The sequence below is a fragment of the Perca flavescens genome, chromosome 6 (assembly GCF_004354835.1).
Source record: "Perca flavescens isolate YP-PL-M2 chromosome 6, PFLA_1.0, whole genome shotgun sequence".
NCBI classification, from domain to species: domain Eukaryota; kingdom Metazoa; phylum Chordata; class Actinopteri; order Perciformes; family Percidae; genus Perca; species Perca flavescens.
Window position 1 is genome coordinate 10,889,448 of NC_041336.1, and position 26,249 is coordinate 10,915,696.

At 39.6% G+C, this 26,249-nt stretch overlaps 1 protein-coding gene across 1 annotated transcript in view; it reads right to left on the bottom strand.

Moving 5' to 3' along the window:
• The window catches only part of plcl2 (phospholipase C like 2), a 38,316-nt gene that overhangs the window by 8,838 nt on the left and 3,229 nt on the right, over positions 1-26,249 (bottom strand). The window contains exons 2-4 of the mRNA XM_028580088.1: positions 8,108-10,591; positions 6,643-6,846; positions 1,924-1,999 (exon numbers count right to left, since the gene is read on the bottom strand). Coding sequence (XP_028435889.1) covers positions 1,924-1,999; positions 6,643-6,846; positions 8,108-10,591 — 2,764 coding nt within the window. The remainder of the gene's footprint in view (positions 1-1,923; positions 2,000-6,642; positions 6,847-8,107; positions 10,592-26,249) is intronic.

Below are 26,249 nucleotides of genomic sequence, written 5' to 3' on the forward strand. Positions count from 1 at the left end.
CACACACACACACACACACACACACATACCACTGGGATAAAATTATGTCAGTTCAGGAAGGAAAAGAAATCAATGCTCAAGTTCATCAGTTTGCCATCTGTTGTGTCCTAGTTTGCAATTGTTGGCTGTTGAATTTTCTCCAGCTGATTTTAGATAATCATATATAATGTTGCTTTGAGACCAAAAGCCCCGTAAAAAAATGTTTGGTCTATCTGAGCCTTTTCACTGCTGTGTTATTCATTTGACTATTGTTTCATTAAAAAAAAAAAAAAAAGATTCACTCTGACAAAGTGTTTATCAATCAGGGCTAGGACTCAAAAGGAAAATAACATCAGATCCTGTTGCGTTTCCAAATGCACAACTCATGAAACGGAGTGTCATCTGTCCCCAAACAGGACTTTACTAATAATGAAATGTCAATTTGTTAAGATGAGTAAGTATTAACGTAGAAAAAGATCTTATAATGTCTGGCAGACATCTCCTTTGGGTTTAAATACTTATTTCAAAATAGTAACTTATATTAGTCCAATGGAAGATAAGCAACAGGCAGAACTCACAAAAGTTGACAATACACACTTGCACATGTGCTCTATGGATCAAAAAATGCTCAATTAGTAATTAATGTGTCGAGCCAATAATTTTGCACACTGTACATATTGTAAATAACACAGTATATTGCTGTAGATCTGTAAACGGCTGGCGAAACAGCAGGTGGTCCTCAAAATAGAATAATGCAAATGCTACAGCAAAATCTCCGAACCAAATAGAAAACGGTCAAAACAAAACTCCCAGCTGCACAGATGTGAGCAGAGGCTTTTGGTGGATCTTTCTGATGCCAGTATGCTCAACCTCACAGCATCTTTTTCCTCAAAGCCACTGGCGGCTAATTGTTAAGGGCTGGAAGGTGGTCCAACTGAAAACACCAAGGAAAAAAAACAGCACAAAGCCTTTGATCCCCGCATTGGTTAAAAGACACAGTCCTCTTCTTCTCTGATGTTCCAAGACAATAGAAATTAAATATTTTATAAGTCTGTCCATCTGGAAACCAATAAAGCTGAGCCGATGGTCCGCCCTTCCACTCTCCCTCAGCGCTTCCAGCGGGATTACTCAGTAATAAATTAGCCTGCTATACTACAGATATGAAATTCATGGCCAAACAGTGCTGCGTTAATGTAAATATTGTATTTGGGTTTTTACCCATACGTCTGCATAGACCGCAACCCTTGTTACATTAAACAAGAATTGTTGCAGAATAAACACCTCTGAAAACAACAGGAGCACCAGATAAAACACACCAAAAGGAAGAGAGCTGTCCGTCCTTTGACTATCCTCTGGAGACTGTGTCTCTGTGCATATTCTTAAATTCAGCAGAGCCTTCACTGAAGAGCTGCCAATAAAACTTTGCTTCCCAGAAAAGCTGACTGAAGTTACTTTACCCCTGGTTGCATTAAGTCATTCGGTAACAATAGCCTAGAAAGCCAGGACTGCATAAACACATTAAATACACATGAGGGTCTTACTAGTATCGAGCGTCTGGTGCAGAAAAACTATACATGGGCCGCCTCTGTTAGCTTTGATGTTGTCCAATTCAGTCATCTCTCTGAACCCTAAACCAAAACCGTGTAATTAAAATACTGCACAAAGGCGGTTACTGGCGTGAATTAAACACCTCGGTCTGAACCGCAGCTTTTCAAAAGGGAAACAGTGACTGGATCCCATACTTGAACACAATTCAAATGGTAATTGCACTTATGCAAATAAGCAAAGTGTAATCAGTTCTATCAAATTTCATATCGAGTGATCTGCATTGTGTGGCTTCAGAGAGATGGCGGGTCCATTGGGCAAGCATTCAGGAGCTGTCTAATGGTGTCAGGAAAACAGCCTTTTATGGTTGTTCCACTTTGCCATCTGACCATCTCTTACCTGCTTTTTGGGTTTGTAGAATTCTCTCATACACCCCCTCAGAGTTTTCTAGCAGAGTCTTGCTGGTCTGGATCATCTGAGAGGAGACAAAACATACTGTTTATATTTGCCTTTATTTCCACATCAGAAAAAAAAAATTGGCAACCCACAATAAAGCAGGGAGCAGTCTCCGTCTGGTGGCCGGGTGTTTCTTACCAGGGAGGGCTCAGAAAAACAAGCTGTTATTACAGGCTTGACGGTGGGCGTGGTTGCTGAATTGCATTTTTGAAAGCCAAAATTAGAGGAAAGGAGACACAAGCAATTAGGGTGTTTATTAAAAGGGACGATTTTTTTTTCCTCAAACAGGAACAGTGTCTTGTCATCTGGAGATATACATGTCAACCCTGATACTTGGTTTTAAATGTATCTCTTTTAAAATAAAAAAGGGCAGACAATCAAGGTGGTTATGATTAGGATGAGATTAAAACGTAAACAATTCAGTAATATTAATCTTAAACAATCTGCGGTGTTATCTGTGAAACTGCAGCTGTAAAAGATGCTAAGTTTAGCTCCTGTGGTGTTGTGCTCAACCCTAATTGAATGCAAAAACTCTGCTGACCTGCAGGTTGTTAAAAGTCTCATGGCGGCCGTTAAGGCAGATTTTGGGATCTATTTACATGTTAAATGCCAACAATGCACCCGCCCAACACCACCCTAAAAAAAATAAAATAAAAAACCTTAGACTTCCTTACACAGGGACAACATCACAGTGGGGTTTTACAAGGTTAATGATGCATATGTAGCCTGTCACAGATAGAGGTAAATACATACTGAGTGAACAGGGTGCCTAACAGGCCATCTGGATCTTTCGCTTCGATTATCTTCTTAGTAAAAGCTTAATTGTTTCATCTGACGGAGATGATACAGTATATGTACCCAAATATTGCACTGCTTTTGATTTCAATCTGTGCCTGTTGGGCACTGGGGCCTTTGTTTATGCAGGATTGCAGTAATTGACTTGTACTCTTACTTGTACACTCCCTAAGTGACTTAAGTGCACCGCAAGGTTGTGTCACAAAGCCAGGCCGCCCTGCTCTGCTGCCAAAATGGAAAGGAAGGAAAGAAAAACACCATTTCATTCAAGCTCAGTCTAACAAAGCCACTCTGAAAAAAAGAGCAGTGACAAACATCATGCCCCTAAGATCGATCTCTGGAGCATGCCAGCTCTGTGGACCAGCCAGCGAGAGAAGAGACCGAGTAGGGGGGAGCGCAGGGGGTGTCAGGAACAGCATGGAAAGGAAATGTGAAGGACGGAACTTCACCGTGGACACACGTTATCATTAGTAACACCCTCATATTAAATCCCATAGACAATTTAATTTTATTAAGTGAAGTCTGGTGATATTCTATTGTAATATGCCATGAACCAACAACCAAGACCAGAACCAACAACTGATTGATCCTATTGACTTGAAGTACGCCTATTGTCTGTGCATATAATGTCTGATAAATCGTATTCCTCTGTGCCATAGAGCCACACTCTTGCATTAATATGAACATGGGCACTGTGGTTTATTTTGAGTCAATCCCACATACTCTATCCTGTTACTGGAAATACTTAGCCTGGATGCCAGCCGAACTTAGCCCCGCCCACAAAATTCGAGGTCGGGAAGTTCGGTCTGGAGTTGCTCCGTTGAGAAGCAATTATTGCCCGAACAGGATCAGTTCGGACCAATCAGATTGTCGGACAGATGATCAACAGTAACAGAATCAATCAAGTCACCAAAGAACGCTTGGGTTGAATTTGTTGAGATGTGTAGATTCCACCATCGCGTCTGTTACAGAAGATATCGACAGCGCATTCATTTTAAAATCCTCAGCGGAGGAGCCTCAACAACTGCCCGAAAGCACAGTAGCGTTATATGGTGGAGAGTTAGAGAGAGACTGAAGAGAGGGACCGCCGGCGCTAGAACAAAGCCGTGAATCAGAGAAATAAAACGTGTTTTCACCGATCCATCTCTAGAAATGTGACTGTAGCGAGAATGTCACTATCATTAACGTTATCCACATTTATATTTACAAGAAACAAATGATATATCCAGCTTCAAAAAAGTCTAACACATTCTGACTAGAATCTGAGTAGGACCACGTCAGGCTAGGAAATACTCACAAGAGCACCAAATGCATTTATCCCCAACACATGCACTAGTTATTTCTGTTTTTAAAAGAACAGTGCACAGTTGAGCCTTTTTAAAGTACTATTGCTGTATGTATTTGTGATCCGTTTGTTAAAGATTAATGGCATTAGTGGGAACCAATAAGCTTGATAAAACACATTGTTGGTTTTGATCTTTTCATTAGATTTGCTGACAGTAAGATAAACACCAGACATCCTTTAAGAGCACTGTGGTAGGAAAACATTTGATTAGCAACTCAGGCTTTAACATTGAATATTGTTTCTTCTAAATTAGTGGTAGGGTTTCTTATTCCATCAAGTCCTACTGGATGGTCGTGAGATCAATTAGAATTTGTTGGTGTGCTGTGCATTTGTATTTAAATTAGTTGATATGGGTACCTCTACCATTACATCATCATAATTTAGATCTAGAACTCATGTTTATGAGAGTTAGAGAGGGCATGGCAAAGTGACAGATTCTTTTCTAAAGACAATCTTGCCCTTTTTCTGCATATAAAGTCCATCCCCTGATACCGGGTACTGTACGGGGGACAGATGCAGTTTCAAAAACCCATGAAGTGAATCACTATGTTACACTGAAAGCAGTCATGGGTCATGACTAAGCGACTGTGGCTGTTTTGTGTCACTCCGCAGCTGCAGTTGTGGCACTTAGAGCTGTCGCACACGCTGTGATTACTTTCCTAATGGGAGAAGAGATTACCGTCTTGGTGGCAGATCCCGCATCTCAAATGTTTTTAAAAGGTATAATCTAAAGGTAAGTGGGTGGACTGTGCCCCATTTGCACACTAAAGACCACTCTCTTGAAAGTGCTCTGTTTAGTTTTATTATTATTAACATTACCCGTATATAACGGACACAAATGCTCATTTATTTTGAATGTGATATTATCTTAGCAATACCATTAGGTATGTAACTAGTAACATGTAAAGGGGGATACATGTTAAACACAACAGACCTTAATTATGAATAACAGATGAATAATAATACATAGAACTAATATACAGGCTATGTATAGTTCTAATATATTTAAGAGCCATAGAAAAAAATAATATTGGGTCAGACAAATCAATAACTAACATATGAGCTTTATTGCCCTTGGTTCAGTGCTTCAGAGATCGTGCATTCCCAACTCATCTATTTACAGGATGGCCCTTACTGCATCGGTTATGAACAAAACAGAAATCAGAGCATATTATCTAAGACCACAAGCTGGCATCGTGCAGACTCTCTCCACCTCCTTCTCAGCACACAAATGGGCAGGAATTGAGACCCAGATTCTATTTTTGCCAATTAGGAAGTGAAAGTCTGGATTTTGACACGGTGCCTGGATTTCAAATGGTACCGTGCCATACATTATTTACAACTCTTTAAAGTTTGTCTCTCCTGCTTTCATGTGGGCCTCTGCATTCGTCAGCTCTCCTTCAGCTGTGCACCTAGTTGCTCTCCGTCTCATCTGGCACTCAGGCCTGTAGCTTCACACCACTTATGATTTTGGTCTCCAAACCCTCGTCATTTTCTCCTTTCTTTCCTCCAACTCAATTTTCCTGGCACTCTTTCCATCAGGCCCAATTAACTAACCCTCTACTCATGAGTCTGAATCCAGCAGAGGGGCCACCTTAATCCTTCATTTCAGCATCATACCCCTTCTCAGATGTTCATTTCCCACAGTCCCAAGGGATAAAGTGTGCCATAAAAATAACACAGTTGGGTGCAGATAACACTTAATTGTGTCTCCATGCATTGAGTCTATCGAGTCCCATCTAATAGGGTTTACTATTCTAGGGGCAAGATGCTACAGCCAAAAGGATGGTGATCAATCTGATAAGATAAACTCTAATTACTGGATGCAAAATTATTTTTAAGTCGTTCACTTGCTGCTCTACTTCAGCCAGTGGATTTATGCAGGGGATTTCTGCCTCGTGACTGAAATAATCATGGAAAGTCGACTTGCTCAGGATGGGTTTAGGGTAATGGCGTCTGAGAATAGCCTCGATGGCATGTTGCATAACTTGTGAACATTGATTTTATTACTTAACAGAGCTCCTGCCATGTTACCCAACCATCCAGAAAAGCCACAGTATTGATTTGATTGGAATCAAAGGTTGTTTGCTTGGTAAGGTCTTCTTTGTTTTCTTTAGTGGGTTGATGCATACATAGATAGATACATAGATAGAGACAAAGATAGATACAAAGATAGATACAAAGATAGATACATAGATAGCACCACTGCCAAATACAAATTATCCGTGCACTGCTGCCTGCATGAGAACCACAAGGATTGACAAGAAAGTAAAAGCACATTTACCACAAAAACATCTTAAGATTAAATCATGTGTGCTAATTTGTTTCTCTAATTTTTTTGTATTATTTTAGGTTTGTATAACTGAATGTAAAATCCCATTTTATATTTTACCCACACAGATCAGTAATTGGTGTCTCTTCCTGTTTTTAATTTTACAGTAATTTATCTGATCCATCTGCTGGCATCACATACTTCCAGGTGGTATTATTGTGCAAACAAAGTCTTTCAGACTATTACTCACCATGTCATAGGTGGTGACGACTTTTTTGAGGACCTCTGGTAGCAGGCCTTGGGGCTCCAAGTTAGGGTACTGGTCGGCGAGGTTGAACACCAGAAGGGGGCTGTTGTCGGGTCCAGTCAGTCGAGGGGAAAGGGCCAAGATGCACTGCTTCATGTTAGCCACTGCTGAAGGGCCGCACAGCTCTTTAAAGGACACAATGGCATTCTGCAGAGAGAAGAGAGAAATTAAAGCTGGGCTTGCAAGCAGTTACACTGGTTTATACTGGCATGCCAATCAAAACATGTGTCTAATGACATAACACTAGTAAAAGTCTGAAAAGAATAGGAATATATTCAATGTCGCTAAAATCTGGCATTGATCTGGATTAAATATAAAACCACAACCCCACGGAGCAGTCAAAGGAAGTGGCTGGAAGCTCACTCATTACTACCTGTGAGAACTTCTATTTTGGCACACGTTAGCTAATCATAAACAATCCTTTTGGACTGACACCAGTTTCACACGGAAATGGAATACACACACACACACACACACACACACACACACACACACACACACACACACACACACACACACACACACACACACACACACACACACACACACACACACACACACACACACACACACACACACACACACACACACACACACACACCTTCCTGTGAAAGCACAAATTTAAATCCATAAACATAAAGGACCGGAGGGACAAACTGTGACAGGACAGCCAAGATGTGTTATAGTCTCAAAGCCAGTGGCTTGTTATTACACAATGACTGCAATATAAACAGGGCTACCAAAATAAATCCTACTACAATGCCTGAAGAAACACAACATGGGACCAACCACAGATTGTTGTGACACTCCAGTACAGCACTACTCACTGAATTTCTTTATGGAGACTTCAAATGAGAAATAAAGTCCACAAATGAGGCATAAATGTGAACATGAAAGAGAAAATGACGCCGTGCTCATGATCCCTTTATCATAAGAAGAAAGGTTTGGGACTGGATTTGTCTAGATTGGGAGCCATTAAAAATAGGCTAAAGGCCCTGTTCATCTTCTGTAGTAGCTGCAGTGATTTTAACATCACACAAAAAGATTTACCATTTCAAAAAGGGATCTCATCACAATGTTTCTCAACTTTATTCCCACATTTGTTTTGACTATTGCGCAACACATAAGGATTAGATAAAATGTAATTTAATAAAGCCTGGTGGTTTTGTGTACATCTTTCCAGGGAGGGAGGCTTTTTTTTTTTTTTTTTAGATGCTCAAGATTCTTTGTAGTAAATCTGGTTATAATCTTTACTTGACTTGGGGTTACATTTTCTTCAGTCTACCCTTTCAGAGAAAAACATTCCCATGCTGGAAGATGGAAGAAAAAGTTGGCTCACTAGTGCACACATCAGAGGTTACTAGTGAACAGTATAAGCATTTAATGGAGTTTGATTTAATTGTCTTACCTGCATGTTTTCTCTGAGATCTGTTGCCTCCCTCAGTGGCAGCATGGCTGTTTTGAAGACATCATCCACAGCCTTGATCAATAGCACTCTCATGCTGGCATACTCTCTACTTCTCTTGCCCTTTCGTACAGACAGTCCCCTTTTGTGTGGTTTGCCGCCCCCTCTTCGATTGGTTATGGCCACATGAACAAACAACAAGGTATGTGGCAGAACCTCGCCTGTCAGAGATTGTAGTGGTACATGGCGAAAACCTGGCTGGAGACACTCAACGGGGATTGTGTATTGGCCGATAAATTCATCACCAATGTAGTCGTCGTCTAGCACCACAAAGCGCACCATTGCAAGCTCAGGGAGATTGATCTGAAACTCAAAGCTCTCATCAAACAGAGGGTTGTCCCCATTCTGGTTGACCGTTTTAGTCCTTTGTTCAGCACAGTCAGCAGGAATTCCGTGAATTTCCACGTACACGTAGGGGTCTACTACGTCTCCTTTGGCACCGGAGCCTTTGGGTTTGGGGAAGTTTTGTCCACTGATGATCTTGATGTGTAAGAGCTGTGGAGAAACACCAGGTACTGAATCTTTAGTGTTGGCACTAAAATATGAAACCTGCTCCCTCATGATCGCTGGACGCAGCACGTAGCCGCAGTTCCCATTCTGACGGAACCAGCCGATGTTTAAATCCATCATCAGGCCAGGAGTCTGGTAGTTCATTGCCACAATCTGGCAACCACACTTCCAGAAATCTTGTGGATTCATGTTGCTGGAGTCGATGCGCATGGGGCTGGGGTAAACTCGTGCAAGGTACTTTTTGTTGTAGTTAACAAAGTCACCTGGGAAGTCACTGGCACAGCGAGTGGCAAAGACCTCATTGAAAGAGCAAAGCTCCCATTGCTTCTGGTTCTGGAAAGATGTTGGAAAGTCTTTGAATTCCACAGACTTACACAAGGTCACAAGATCAGAGAGGTCCTTGGACAGCTGGAATTTTTTGGGTGCGATAGTCTGTTGTTCCGCAGACTCAATGCTCATCCTTTGAGACATTTCTGCCCCCTCGTCTTCATCGGTCACCTCACCTTCTGAAGCAGTGCAGTTTGTGCTCAGTTTCTTACCCTTCAGCAGGATCTTTCCCTTCAGTTCTAAGGGAGAGGGCAGGTAGCAGTCCTCAGGTTTTGGAGAATCTATGTGGATCTTGTCTCCAAGGATCTTCTTTAGGTGCTGAAACATGACTCTCTGCTGCTTTAAGGAGCAATGATTTTCTAAACACAGTAGTAGTGGAAACTCGGATGCAACAAAGGCATACTTGTTGATGACGTCAATGACGCTGCGAAAAACTATCCGTGATGTCATTGTGTGACCGGTGTAAATAACGGGTTCGTTATCAGGTCCATCCCACACATCCAGCTCTACACTGCGGCAGCCCATCTTGAGGGCACGGATATACCCTGTCACATCAGAGGGACCTCTGAACTGATCTTCGATCAGATATGTGTTGTGGGATGCATTGATGTAATAGTGGGACAAGGGCTGTTTCATGTCTTGGCATACGGTTTTTTGTTCAGGGTCAAATATATGGCACTCTGGAGACATAAGATAGTTGGTGAACCCATCGAGAGAAAGCCAACCCTTGAGCTGGCCCTCTTTAGACGGTTCATATTTCTGAATGACGTCTATGCTGGTGTCTTCACTGACTTGTGCCATTCCCTGCTCTGCCTCCAGAAATATCAGTAAGTCCTTGGTATCCAGAAATTCTTTGTTACTGGAGAACTGAACAAAGAGAAAATAAATTTCTGGTCTGGTGCAAAGATCGTGAAAGACCTCAATGAACTCATCTTTTGTCACATCAGAACCTGCTTTGTCCTTAGCTTTGTGAAGCTCCTTGAACTTCAGTTCTATTTTCACATTTTTAAGTCCCGGGTTCAACTTTTTGACTAGCTGCACAGCAGCACATATGGTTATTTGTTTGCTGTTGTAACCACCTGCCTCGTCGAAAAGTTCACCCAGCCAAGACAAGCGCATGTTGTTCTGACTGCTCTCTATCATGTTCAAGGTATGTTTCCCATAGGAGATCAGGTATCTCAGCCCTGTAACCCAAATGTTGGCAACATCTGCAGTGTTTGCCACCAGGTCCAGGGACTCATAGTTCTCCCCAAAGATGATTGAGAAGGCACAGTCCTCTGATATCTGATCATAGGTTCCATTAGTTCTAAAAGTGTCTGTGTTTTTCCCTGTCCGCACCTCCTTGATTGATTTTACATCAATTTTGGCCTTTTCGGATTCCTTCTTCGAGGGCTCCCATCTTAAAGACTGCATGTCGGCATCGAGGAGAAAGTAGCGGTGGTAGATGCGGGAATTGGATCGCACTTTCTTCAGCTCAGAGCCATCCACCATTGCACTGATGCAGTCACTTGCACTGCTAATTTTCTTCTCTGTGGGCATGCTGCTGAATGATACGGTCTTCTTTCTTTCTTTACGCTGTCTTGAGCTATCCTGCAGAGAAACAGAAAGTAGTGCATGAATAAAAACCCTTCTGTAGATACTGAATGATAAATAAAGTTGTGTGATTTATAAGACGAACACTACTAAAAAGAGTTTGAAATAGAAGGGGTTTTCCCAGTGCTTTACTTCTCATCATTAGCTCAACAAATAAATCAAGTCTACAAAGAGTAAATGTTTGATGCACATTTACAGTTATTTGCAATCTTTCAAAGCTGAAGAGAAAGAAATATAAAATAAATAAAAATTTTAAATTAGCTATACCTTGACAACATTTAAATGCTGCTTACATGTTAATGAATAAGTAATAATATTCAATTAATATGATAAATATAACTGAAGGGGGGCTATTTTGCATAAGGAGTACTTTAAGTATATTTTTCAGCTAATACTTATCTACGTTTACTTAAGTAATATTTCCAAAGCAGTATTTTATCATTGTGGTACTCTTTCACTTATGTAGAAGATCTCAATACTTCTTCTAGCACTGCTAACACTGGCTTAAGAAAAGCATAACCCTGCTGGGACTACTTCCCATTTATACATAACCTAGCCAATGCTGAGGATGCATGTTTGTTTAAACTAATGACAAAACAAAATGTGGTTCCATGTGTTAATTACAGTTTATTTTTACCTCAAATTAATTTTAGATTTAAGGCCATCATTCCTTCAACCAGTCTCTAGACTGGTCACCACAAAAAGACCTGAAGTAGAATTGTCGCCTTGCGGTTGTATGCCTCTACCAACTAGTCAAGTTGCAGTTTACATCCATGTCTGTCCAGACTCATTATAATGTATGTGTAGACTTTAAAGCAATTTAATAAAAAGGCATTAAGTGTATTTTTTCACACACACACACACACACACACACACACACACACACACACACACACACACACACACACACACAGATCTATACAATCACCACAGTTTCAAGGTGGGCACGATTAGTGTCACCAATTCAGTATTCGACCAAATGTCTCCCTTTTGGTTCATGGGTTATATAAAATGTCATCACTTCGACATTTTATCCTATTAGACATTTGTGTGAAATGTTGTCATAATTAGCATAGGAAGTCTTGAGTTATGCCAAAAACACATTTTGTGAGGTCACAGTTACCTTTGACCACCAAAATCAGTTCATCCTTGAGTCCAAGTAAACATGTGTGCCAAATTTGAAGACATTCCCTCCAGGGGGTCTTGAGATAGTGTTCACAAGAATAGGACAACCCAAAAACATAATGCCTCCAGCCACAGCTGCCGACACAGAGACATACACATGTTTTTATAGTAGGTTTCAGGACTAAAAATTCTGTCTTCAAGTTTTCAACGTGAAGAAATAGTAGATCTCCACCTTACATAACAATACAACAGAACACAACATGCTGTCTGCTCCGATATACTGTTTGCATGTTAAGTCCTTCCTTCCTTCCGGTTCCCTCTTTGTTCCCTCTGAACATTTGCTGAGCGGCACAGCACACGGCAGCAACTTTATTGGGTGACTCAAGGTACCTGTCACTGTACATTATGGAGATACAACAGGAAATCTCCCTAAGGAGAGTATCGCCCACAAATATCCAGTCATCTACAGCAGCCACATCTCCGAGATTTTAAATGAATCTGGCTCTTTTTCGCTGCAGCAGGTTTTCGTCAGCACAAGGACATCATTTTATATTTTGGATTGTTCCAACTCATTTGACACATTTTGCACCAGCCAAACCCATGTTAATCATCAGGTGGCAGCTTAACAGTACCACTTTTTACAGAAGCAATGCATCATTTTGTCTACTATATGATGTTGCCAGGTTAAGAATTCCTTATGCTGGACATTAGTAGAAACCATTGATCTTAATTTTCCTTTGGGGTTTAATGAAATGCACAAAACCTTCACAGCTTCTTATGCAATCAAACTGAGATGTGCATACCTCACATACTGAAAGAACCAGCACTCATAAGCATGTGTTAAAGAAAGATGGACAAAGTCATTAGGAATGATGGGTTACGTGTATGATTGATGTGGCTACATCTACCTGACTACAAATGCATATAAGACTGCTAAGTTCCCCCCGCGATTGGCGCACACACACACACACACACACACACACACACACACACACACACACACACACACACACACACACACACACACACACACACACACACACACACACACACACACACACACACACACACACACACACACACACACACACACGGTGGATGCAGGAAAAAACGGAGATGAGACGAACAGGATGGCCTAAATTGAGGACAGCTACGCTCGTTATTCCAAGTGCAATGATAAGTTAAAGTCCAATAAGTTCAAATTTGATTTCATTCAATAAATTCTTATTTTGTCTTAAAAGGTGTCACGCTTTTTTAGGCTACAACATTTTTTGTCACATACAGCAAACATCTCCTCACTATCTGCTAGCTGCCTGTCCCTTGAACACACTGTAAAAAAAAACAATTAATTGGAAAACTCAGCCCAGAGTAGTTTTATTCTTCCCGAAATAAGTTTCCTTTTTTTATTTTTAAAGAATGATACCAAAAAAGAATTGCAACTTTTTTTTTGCAATTTTCACTGTCTCTCGCAACTTCATTGCAACACTTCAATATAAAGACACAGCAACTTTTATCGCAACTTTTTACAAAAGCTGCCGCAAAAATCAGGCATTTTGGACTGCAACAATCAAAAAAAAAAAAAAAAAAAAGGCTGCGAAATCCTGGAGGGACTGATAAGAGCTTTCACATGTCCTCCATCTGATATTTACATTTTTCTCCACTTACTTCACCCATTCAGCTGACATTATAATAAGAAATGTGACAACGCTGACTTAGATGAAATTGTAGCGGCCATTCTTTTACAAGACCAGCTTTTCTGTAATTTTTGAAGCCGTTTCATCATAAATCACTTATATTTGTCTCCTGTCTGTCTGCTTACTGTTTCCCCTATTGTCTCACCATACTACCATGGCTCAGCAGTTGCTGTTAGAAATACACAGGGATTAGCTGTGCTACCTCTTATATATACACACTTGTTTGCAATTGGACAAGATGAGGAAAAGAAAATTGATACCGACCCAGAGTGCTGCCTGCTGCTGACAGTTTGCACAATTAAGACATCAGAGTAGATGATAGAGTAATAAAACTAAACAGATGATGTACAGAGGAAGACGAATGCCAAGGAGGCTTAAACAAAGTCCTTCCCAACATTAAAAACCTCTCAAATACAAAACACCTTATCTAACAGATCCAGGGAAGCCTGTCAGTGGATAATTCTGAAATTACAGAAGGCCAAAAATATTATGCAATTATTTATTTTTTAAATCAATTAATCATTATGAATCCCATCTGTGTGTTGGAGGATTGCAAAACACACAGGCTGACACACTGCTGGTAGAATCTTAACCTCTCCATGTATGGACCATGTCAATTAAATGTAAACACAATCATCACATTCTTTTACACAGTCTGCTGCTTAAGGAGAATTTACTATATAAAAAGGGGAGCTTAAAAACTAAATGCATGACTGCAGATAATCCTTATGATCTGGGCCAGGATGTGAATTTACGGTCATTGCTTACTGATAGTATGTGTCTGCTTCCTGCTGTATTTATTAACAGGAGCGCCATGCCGGGCATTCTTCTCAGGTTTTCCCTCGGCTTCCTTTACCACAAACTAGAAAACAATACTGCCCACACCCATCTCTGTCTTAGCATTTGTTATTATTTCCTGAGGACACTCAGGAAATAATCCCTTTTCGGTCTCTGGTAAAAGTCAGATTGCCCATAGTGTTTTCTTAGTATAGGCAAGTCCTTAAATGGTACTTTTAAAAACACGAGATTGGCGTCATCAGATTGTCTATTTATAGTTGATCAGATATTTGTTTTATAGGGTACATATTCTTCTAGACATCAATATTACTTATCTATGTTCATCTCTGTTTCTTCAAGTCCAACAATAAACTATCTTCAAAGTGAACTTTGATCCAGATGTTTTGTGTTAGCCAGGTCAAAGCACAGTGCCAAAACAAGCGGAATACCTGAAAAGACCAAGGAATCTCAGAAACACAGCCTCAATTAGGAACTCTATCTTTCCTACAAGGTTGCTGTGTTTTAGTAAAAAATAGGGCTGCTTTTAAGGATTTATGGAACTTTACTGGTGATCATCAAGTCACCTGTATAGTTGCAAAGTAAGGTTGCAAAGGGTCTGTACATTTCTAGAAATTGTCCAAGGGATTTTAAGCTAGGGCTGGGCGATAAAACGATAACGATATGTATCGCGATAGACACATAATCAATATCAATAGAAAATGCGGTCGATAAAACGTTCGATAACTTGTTTTTCTTCATCAGAAGAAACCAGAGGTTGTGAATCAAGTTTGGTTGCATGAACAAAGGCCCTCACTCTCTGGCAACCTAGCAACGTGGGGAGTGACATTCTAACAGCCAATCATGTAACAGTATCATGTTTGGTTGCGCCACATCGCTGTCTCGTGTTCTTCAATAACAGAACCGGCGTGGAGTGGAAAGTGAGTGCTGCAGCGAGCGAGGAAATCGTTGATAAAACAGGAAAAGTCAGTATGGCAGTTTTGGGGATTTTATAAGTCTGACCGTAGTCAGACCAATGTCGTCAGACCGTCGTCCCCACCAGCACTGGTACGACCATAAACTTGTTTTACCACTTTAGCCGCGCTCACACTTTGGAGCACAGCTGTATTCGCCATCAACGTCCAACAACATCTGCAGCTGCAACACGGCACAAGCAGCAGAGCACCATGGAGAGGTACTCTGCATCAGCGCCTTACTAAACGCTACAAGCAGCAGAGCACCATGGAGAGGTACTCTGCATCAGCGCCTTACTAAACGCTACAAGCAGCAGACCACCATGGAGAGGTACTCTGCATCAGCGCCTTACTAAACGCTACAAAGAAATAACGGAGGCAGACGTGCTGAGCACTGTCCAGAAGCCAGGTTACCAACTTAGCACTAAACCTGCAGAAAATAGTTCCTTCTCAGGTTTCTTATATTTAGCTAACACTTTGCACTATTTTATGACACTTTATTAAGCATTTCTTACTTATTCTTTAATTTTGCACCTTAATGTTAAGAGATAATTGTTAAGTGTTCATTGTGATTTTAGACCTGTTTACATTTGAATTATTTGAGTGTTTTCCATGGTTGTGTTGACATTTCTGCTTTTATAACTGAGGGGATTATAATCAGAGGAGGGTTAAGTTTAAAATAAAAAGGTTTAAATTTAATATATTTTTTTCCTGGTCCTTATTTTAAATAGGTCATAAAAAATATCAATAATTATCGATATCGACCGATATGAAAAACTTATATCGTGATACAGTTTTCAACCATATCGCCCAGCCCTATTTTAAGCTCGACAATTTGAGGGTTTTTTTGCACAATTTTGTGAGGGGGGGATACACATTAAAAAAGCAATAGGTCTTATGGCATGTTGTGGTTAAAAGTATTCCCATTTAATTTACATTTAGCAAAGGTACTCTTCCATCCCATTAAATAGGAATTCAGTAGAATTACAACCCTGTGCATGCAGGGCAGTCTGAGTCAAAGGACTACATGCTTTCAGGTAAGTTTCAATTATATTACTGAAGTGAATATATTTAATATTTGTTGTGATATTTAGTACTATATACATTTTGCACACAGCCCACATTGTCGGCTCACATTTTCAAAAGGACCTTTCCCCATTAGTTAACTTGCTAGCTTGATAACTCACCACATGGCTCATTTTACATTATATTTGACAAATGAACGGATTAGGTCTGCTTGTGATATGATAAAATTTGCATTCTATTTGCATATGATATGGTAAATACAGCCTGAGCAAATAACCCCTATATTTCCATTTTATTCCCGTTATTTCCCATGAGCTACCATAAAGTCTTGTTAATTTCCATTAAAAGTTTTACCTTGAATATTTCAGGAACTTTACAACCCCAACTTATCACTTTTTGAAACCTGTGAAACTGTATGAGTTTATACAGTATAATGTCGGGGGAATCAAAGTTGAAGTCTTTCTTTCATTGCTGAGAGAAATTCTTGCATAACTGTGGCTCAACGGTGCTCATGATCCATTTCTGGGTTTATTTTTCTTTTTAGTTATGTTCACAAAATAAAGGATATTAGATGTTGGCAAGGTGTTTCATAATAGAGCTAATCCCATCAGTCTCACCCTGACATGGGATATTACTTTTATGCATTTACATAATATATACTTGGTGTTTAAATTAGTGAAGGAGACAGAGGGTGAGTCAGAGAGAGGCAAACACAAGAAGTGACAATAAAACAGCAAGTGAATAAGTAAAGACTGCTCCAACTGCTCACAGATCCCATAGGAATCTGAATCCCCTAATGGACTGAATCCTGCATTTCTTTCTGGCTCAGTGAGCAGTTATGAACTGTCTGTACAACTGAGGACCTGACAGGGGACCTATTACTTCCTGCTCCACTGTTCTACCTAAATGCCCAACAGCATATGCAGCATAAATAAACTTTTTAGCTTTCACAATAACCTCAATCTATTCAATGAAAACAATCACATCAGTAATAATGCTACCAGACTTGTACAAATGTCACCCTATTGTTAGCCTAAAACACATCTCTATTGTTTTAATGTCAACTAATGGTGTTTATGAACACTCCTACTCAGTGATCAATTAGTTAGGCCTGTATATAATTACATGCAACATCTATGTTATAAAACTACTAATTAAATTTGACAGCTTTTGGAAGCGGAAACAGATTTCTAATGTTCCTCAGTCCTCTTATCAAGCTTGAGATGCTGAATCTTTGTCTATCTCTGGGTTAGGTCCAAGACTGCATTACAGTCGCCTCCACTACCTACCAAGCAAGCTAAGGCAACAGCATGGTTACCTAAGAAGCTCATACATATCCCACAGCTCTAACAGTGGGATATGTTCCTTTTTTTAGGACTAATAGTCCAACCTCAGAGTAAATAACAAAAGGACATACGAAGCTGGTCGCCGCTAGAAATCAGTTAGCCTGAAGACGTTCTTCTTTGATTGGGAGTTAAAGAAGAGTATTAGGATTTCACAATTTCCCCATCTAAGTTTCTTATTTAACATACTGCTGGTTGGGTAAATATAGTGTAACATTATTTTAACACTTGGACACCTAAATATTGTGGCAAATTATAAAGTGGAGTTTGCATTATACCCAATACGTTGACATGGTCACATTAGATGCAATTACTGACACTTAACTTCATTAGTCTGTGTTGCCTACAATGTAAGTCTGGACTTTATACGTTGCATAAATTATCTTCACTCCTTTCTACGACTGGATGCTAATTCAACTTTATTATTGTCTCTCCATTCAGTCATTATATGTCAAGGTTCTCGTATTGATACAGTATATCATAATTTACAACAACTTGTAATTGCGTAAAAAAAAAGATGAAACATACTACAACATATTCGATAATGTAAACTTAAATTCCAAAAAATACAAACCACAGATTTTGGGTCATGCGGTTTTTGGTATAGCATGTCACATTAAAGGGTAACTACTGTTTTTTCAACCTGGACCCTATTTTCCTATGTTTTTGTGTCTAAGTGACTGATGGGAACAACATTATTTGACATTGGTCCAGTATTAAGCATCTAACACTCTCATGCACTTTGAGCATAATATGCTTAAATCTAATGTTGTCTATTGGTTTGACTAAGTATTAGGGATGATTTACGATTTTGAATCATGCCTCTATGCCATATCATTTGTTCAGGATACCTTTTCTGCTACATAATTAGCAGGGAGATTTGCTGCATCAAATCAACCACTACTAATTTCTACCCAAGTTGCATCATCATACAACAATACTGTGTTAACACCACCTGATATGTTCAGAAGGCAGAGAAAGCTGAGATGAAAATAAATATAATGTGTGTGAAAGAGAGATGGGAGAGTAACTCAGTCAAGAGCTTTTGAGGAACAACAAATACTAGAACAAAATGAGTCACAAGGAAACCCAAACTGCTGACAGTAAGGGAGAGGAAATACATATTTTGATAGCCAGTTCAGGTCCAGATTTTGTGCTAATACCAAACAAGGGTCACATTCTGTTGTGTAAGCTTTTCAAAATTGGTGATGACAATCACTTTGTGCACACTGCAACTTTCTCTCTGCTCTGCACCGGGTTTGTGCGTGCATATGCAAAGCACCCGCCTCGTAAAAACAGAGATAAAACGAGAGGAGAGAAACCGCGCAACCATAAATGACGGAAGCAAACTAAAGACTTTCACGCTAAGCTGAAATGGAAACACTGCGCTGGAACACGCGTCTTTCGGTTTAATTAAAAGGCATTCATTTTTAAAGATTCTCTTATTCTACAGTATTGAGGAGAAAAAAGAATAAAAAATCTGGATCCCAAAATTGAAAACTGAATATCTACCTAACGAATGAATATCCAAATAGTCAAATATTCGGGTCCAGTGTATAGTAAATGTAGCCTGAAGTCGTCATGCTCAGATTCCAGTCAGAATATGAGTCTGATGCTGATCCATTGGGCTGTGATTATGGGGGAGTGTTTCAACCGAACCAGGACAGAAAATGCTTCTGCACTCAACTGGATAGACCTACAACCAATCAGAGCAACAGAGACAGACGTCACAGAAGCTGCACGTCAAAGGCAGGCTTCGACAGAAGAAAGGCAGAGGCGGCAGTTTCCGTGTCGTGTGGACAGGTGTGGCAACGTGTATACATACGTGATCGTGGTTCTGTGTTCCTCTTTTAAAATTAAGGCGCTGTCGGTATCAACGTGAAGGCAGCCATCTTTGTTGTAAACAAATTCAACCCAAGTGCTCTTTGTGGTTGATTACGTTACGGTTGATCATCTGTCCATCATCGTATAAAGCCCGCCCTGACAATTTGATTGGTCCGAACAGCTGTGGTTCGAGCATAGTTGCTCCGCAACGGATCAAGTCCAGACCAAACTTCCCGACCTCAAATGTTGTGGGCGGGGCTAAGTTTGGCTGGCATCCAGGCTCCAGTAAATGTACCATAACACCCCAATTTGTTGGGATGTATTATTTTTAATAAATGCAGTGAGACCTGTCAAGATGGTTTTAATTTGAATATGTACATACAAATGCTCAGAATCATGAACATTTTCATCAAGACTGAAAAATAAGACTGCAAACTGTATAACACACTGCATCAAATCAACATTCAATAAAATCTAAGAAATAAAGTAAATAGCTTGTGGTTTGATTTAAATTAGCATACAGAGACTTTTTGTTATCTAGCTGCTCTGAGGTCAAACCTGGTAAGGCCCAGCTGCTTCTGTTTCGTACCATTGATATCAGTCATTGGTCAAATCAAGTGTGAAGAAAGGTGACTACCCTGGGACTAAACTTTTAAAGCTCTACCATTTTCTGAACTAATATAAATGAAAGCAATATTTCTATCTTTGGAACATTGTGGTTGTGACTCAGAGTCATCAGCTGACAACAAAAAAGGGACCTTAATTCAGGATCTATTCCCCTCAGTTTTTGACTTTCTATCATGTTGGTTTGTTAACTGCTACTCTATTCTATTATTTCTTACCTTTATTAGTATTCGTTTTCTGTATTTTTCAAAAAAATATTTCTTGTCAGTATTCAAACCATGGGTTTGTAAATTTGAGGGGATTTAGTTGATGTAATATGACGGACAAATAAGTCTTGGTTGTTTATCGGCATTAAAAGAATAGGCTTCAGTCACTGGATTGTCTGACCTCTTAGGACCACATACTCCATTGCATAACACTGGTGGGTGGATACACACAAGTGACAAGAACATGCAACAAAATTACATAACCAGTTAAAAGAGACAAACAAAATGTTTTAATATGGTCCAAACACTATAAAATGTTTCCTTGAAATTTAAACTCAAATGTGCCTTTTTAATGGCAATATTTCAGCTCTGAAAAGGGAAATTATGCCAAATTAAACTCAAATGAGCTGTGAGAAATGGATAAGGAAAATCAAACCATTAACCAGAGAAAAAGCACCTTAGGTGTTCTGAGTTCATTGTTCACCACTATTTCCCTCCAAACTGTTCCCTATGGAGCTGTTCCAGGGTTTACATCATCAGCTCTTAGGTTTTTGGCTCTAGGCTTTGGGAGAAAGACTCATGTTCTCAAATATTGATTGAGCCATTAACCACAGTTACAATAAATTAATTTGTTAATTCAGTAATATTAATAGGTACGTTTCAACAGTTATCACAGTGGCATATTCACAAAACATGCAATTATGTTTCTTTTAAATACTGGATAGGGATTAGGGAAGAGGAAAAAAAGACAACATATAGCAATGAGTCCATAGCCCCTGGAAAGGATGACTTCAGTGTTACCAATAAACTGCTGATTAATTTAAGCCTGTAAAAATCATCAGTGATCTCTGGCCTGCAGATATCAGCTAAATGAAAAGAAAGGTAATGGTCTCCCTTGTGTCTATTTTCGTCCTGCAAGCCAAAATGGCCATGTAACTCTATCCTGGTTCCCTGACATTTATGGCTAGAGTGAATAAAAAAAATAAAAAATAACCTTGAGAGACATGTCAACCACCAAGCTAAGCACAATGATGGTGTGAATCATTACCAGTACTATTTCTGATATCATAGTGAGGACATCTCTTCCCAATCAGTATGATGGGCCTACTTCAGATGGAATAAGACAAGATAAAGGAACAATACTCAGCTGGTCTCCTCGGACATTACAATGCAAACATGTATAGCCAACCATTTCAGCAGCAAAACAAACCTCCACCTTATAACATGGCTGTTTGGCCCATTGTATACAGTTGTAGCACAAAGTATGGAACAATGCATACTACTACATCTTATAATTAGGCCAGCCTGCAAAGCACTTTTAGACTTGCAGTGTAAGCACACCAAAACAATCACAATCTATCATTAGAGCTACCCTTGAAATACCTGGGTGAGGAAAACAGCACTCAGCTGAGCTGATAAATGAACAAGCAATGATTCAGGTAAACGACTGATTACTACTGCTGCAAGTTGCCTTGAACGCACGCAGCCACAATGAGTGAATGGGAGACAACAGCAGGACCCTGCATCAAGGATGGCTGTCAAAAGATCTTTAAGGAATTACCACATCAACTGCCAGTGGCATTGGGTTGGACAACTGGATTACAATCAAGCATGTAAGCTGCATTGCTCAAAGAAAGTTTGGGTTAAACAACAATCTGTGGGTGGACATTTTAGGCTAAATGATGGTAGGAAAGTCTGTAAGTAACGCTTAAGTGGCAGTGTCTTGAGTGACATTATCAATAATTAATTTGAAAATGCTAGGCAATATCAACAACATCTCCATCTCCACATTCTTAGTGGGAACTTCAGCTACCCACTTAAATAAACAACAATGCGCAGTAGGCTGGACGTGGACACTCCGTGCAAGTACTATAAAGTCAGGTTTCTTGTTCAAGGCCACTTGAACAGTCATTTCAGGAGATTCTGTTTGCCCCTGCATTCCCCCAATTTATTTGACTTGCTTCATTTGGTACTACAAATTTGGCCATGGCTATCACTTACTTTGTTCCAATGTAGGTACTCACATAGACAAATGTACTGTAGTATGTACACTAGTAATTACTGATTACAATAAGTCAGACTGCAGAATGTAAACATGTGATTGGAAGCTATTTAGAAACACTGAACTGATGACTACATTAGCATTACGGGTGTGCACTAAGTACTTCACATACAGTAGACATATTGAAAACATCCTTTTACTTAAAGTTACAATAACATTTTGTCACTTCAAGACTTTAGGGAAACCACTCCCAAAACACTTGCATATCAATATATTCATAAGTATTTGAAGTAAATCTACCACATAACACTGATTTTCAACTGTCAAATGTATATGTAGGTAGGAACGATGTAGCATGCAAAGATGTATGGTGCAAGCTTTCTGAAACCTGACGTACAAATTACAGATGGTATTTAATCACTCTTTGGCACATAAAGCAAAAGTTGACTTCACGGCAAAGTTACCAATTCAAAAGGAAATCCAACTCTCCGACACGGTCTTATTTTAAATAAAGAACAACTGATACCAATTCAGTGTATACTGTCAATTTTGCTCTTAACCTTAACAGGAGAAAACAAACCAATAAATCAAAAAGCACACCTTGGCTGTGATGCACTGGTCTGAGTAATGCAGGCTTAATTGCCACTGAGCCTGACTGAATGATATGATACAGTATGAGGATTCCATGGAGAGACTTATCTTTGACTTCCAGCACTGCTGGTCCACCATAATTAGTACCATATTGTTTTCCCTTTTAACAGGGTGATATCACAAACTCAGTTTGTTTTCCTCTCCTATCAGAGCTGTGAAGTAAGTGTTTTTACCAAGCAATGGAGAGATCCTCTTTGTTTAAGAGGATGTATGGTGAGACGTAAGGGTGGGAAGAGAAGTGTAGCCAAGGGCTTATTATTTCTCCTGCCACTTGCCACCCACATACAACATGGTTACAATTTACTGGAGAAGACAACGTTAAAAATGGACTAGTAAACACCGAAGCCATAACTCAAGCTGTGAATAAGTGCCTTAGTTAGTATCACATAGTTGCTCTGTAACCTAAACATATACTGCTCATTGGATATTTTAAGTGCATGAACAGTTATAATTTAAAGTACAAAGCACTCAAGGTGTGCATAACTCTGGCAAGGCTGTACACATCTCTAAATTTGTTATTTTAATATTAGAACAACGGTGATGTAAGGTTATGGAGTAACATATTTTTCCATTCAAGTTTTTATAATAATCTGCTGACTAACAAACAAATAGACAAACACAGGACTGGAAGGTTGCCTCCTTAATGGATGGATTACTATACATTTTGATTTGTAATGTAAAGAAGGTTATATTAAAGTGGCACTCCACCCAAAATGAATCTTTTGAGTATCAAATATTTACCCTGTGGAAGTTGGAAATATGGCTGTTACACATGGTTAGTTCCACCTTTTACATAGAGGATGATGTCATAGGTTGTGGTCAACTTGAAAACAAAAAACAGTTAAAATGGTTTCCATAGAATCAAAAGATCCATATATAAATTCTCTAACCTCTCCTGCAGCATAATCATTATTTCCCCATTGTAATCCATATGCTCAGCATGTCCCAAAAAAAAGAAAAAGAGCCTCTGCGTGTAATTGGGGGCGACACACGGACGCAGGGTATATGGCGAAAACTGCATAAAGACAACGGTTTGAAATATACAGAGAATACAAATGGACAGTGAGAGGTTTTAGATGAGCTTCTATGAATGTATTGGTACTTGAAAACTTGCCCCCATCGTTAAGCCCAGTTCAGAACAAAGATTCGCAACAAAGACTTGTTGAAACTTTTTTGTAGCTGCATATAATATAGATATCACTTATTTTTTTTTTTTTTTTTAAGATTATTTTTTGGGGCTTTTTCCCTTTATTAAGCAGCAACAGTGGATAGACATGAAAGGGGGAGAGAGATGGGGGACGATACGCAGCAAAGGGCAGCAGGTCGGACTCGAACCCGCGCCGCTGCAAGACCCAGCCAACATGGGGCGAACGCTCCCACTGGGTGAGCTAGAGGTCGCCACGATATCCCTTACGTTCTAAAACCAGCCACTGCCGCTTGACAAGCTGAGTCACAGGCGACAACATCAGCTGGCTTGCGTCGAGCTGAGCCGGGCCTGTTCAGACTAGCCTATCCGTTTTAGCCTATATTCTAAAGAAGTTTCGTCTCGCCGGGAATCTTTGGTCTGAACAAGGCTTGGGAGTGTAGATTTTGGGGGGAGTAGGCTATCACTTTAAGTTCAGTATTCAGCAACCATCAAATTAAAAGATCTGCAAAGGTGCTATTTTACTGTACTGCACAGTACTGCAAGCTTCACTTTTTTCAGAAGTACTATTTTGGAAGAAAGGTTTAGATGTGCCATTAGCTTGTAACCCCTCACCACACAAACGTGATGTTGTTAAGCACTAACTACTATACCTGTTAATATGAGAATGAGGTTGGTGTCGTCCCGACCACATCCTCCCTTCTTTTCAGAGAATCAGTTTACCAAGAACTGAGGGCTCTGACTGCCAATGTGAAACAGGCTGCCTTGTCAACACTGGTCCAACCCTTCACAACCACCGTCTCAGTGCAATATTCGATCAGTCATAACTGTCAAAAACAAAAACAACTGCCTTCAAGAAAATATTGCCATGTAGACAAGGGCATGGCTTGCTGCATACTCCATTTCCTTGATAGCCTTCAAATAGGAAATTCTGTTGTGTTGGGTTCACACAAGAACAAAATGAGGGATTATGATATCACATTATCACTTTCTCTATCCAATGCCACATTTACTAATCAACATATTGCCTCCTTTTTTTTTTTTTTTTTAACATAACTGTTCACCGTCTCCACATTATTAATAAAGTGTTATCAGTGACGTCCAAATCACTTTCAGAATATGAACTCTTACTTTTTGGTTTGTTGGTGTATGAGTAGCATTACATAACACACTTATTAGGAATGATATTTTTCCCATCTTGATTAAGAAATCCACTTCCTGCATCAATCCAAACCTTGGTAACAGTCCATGTTCTCTTAATGCTTAACATGACATTTATTTTGGCTTCAACCAATCGAAGGTTTTCATCTCTGCCGTGACTCACTGGATGTTGAGCCGTCTATGTGCTGTGTTGCTTAGCAAACGCCACATAATCATTTCAAACTGACTTGTGCATTTCACTTACTTATGCCTTTTCATGAATGCTTTTATTCTGTAGTCTGATATATAGTAGCACTTACTGAATTTAGGTCATTGAGCATTTCCAAATGATTTAATGTCTGCATGCATACCCTGACTGGACAACCATGTGGAAACCTCTGGACCAGTTCACTAAATTAGACAGGGGAATTGATCTTAACAGAAACAGCAATGAGGGGTTTTAAAAGTTGTGTTATATATAAATAAATAAATAAAAAACTTTCTCTATGTCTTCTTTTAAAATAGTTTTTGAGTTGAATCTAAAATATCTTAAAAAAGGAGTCAAAAATCTATTGACATTTCTCTTGTTCAAATAAGCTTCAACATGTTTCGACAGAGCCTATAGCTCACAGGAGTGGACACATCACTATGACAAATCATGCTCAAATGGCCTGGGAACTGTAAGAAATTAACTGTAACCTGAGACAGAGCCTTGTGTAGTGAGAGATTATTTGGAACTTTCTAAGGCAGAAATGTCAATATTACCCCCATCAATCTCCAGGCAGAGGGCACGTCAAAGTTCAACACCCACAATGTGTCAAGAATGTGTTGCCTGTAAAACCTCCGGTGAAAAGGTGAGCAGCTAAACCCTGTCAACTGCCAGAGACCGTACCCAAACCAGAGAAATCGCACTGAAGCATCAAATCATAGTCCTAATAATGGCATTGGATTGATTGTGCACATGGTAATGAACTATTAAGCAAGCAAATATGGTCAAACAGCACCAGACACTTTAATTTGAAAAGTGCATCTCAACAAATTCCTTACACAGCTCATGCATTTTAAATCTAGCTGGCCCTAGAGGGAATTACATCTCTGGGTCTGACTACTAATTTACTGACCTCTCAA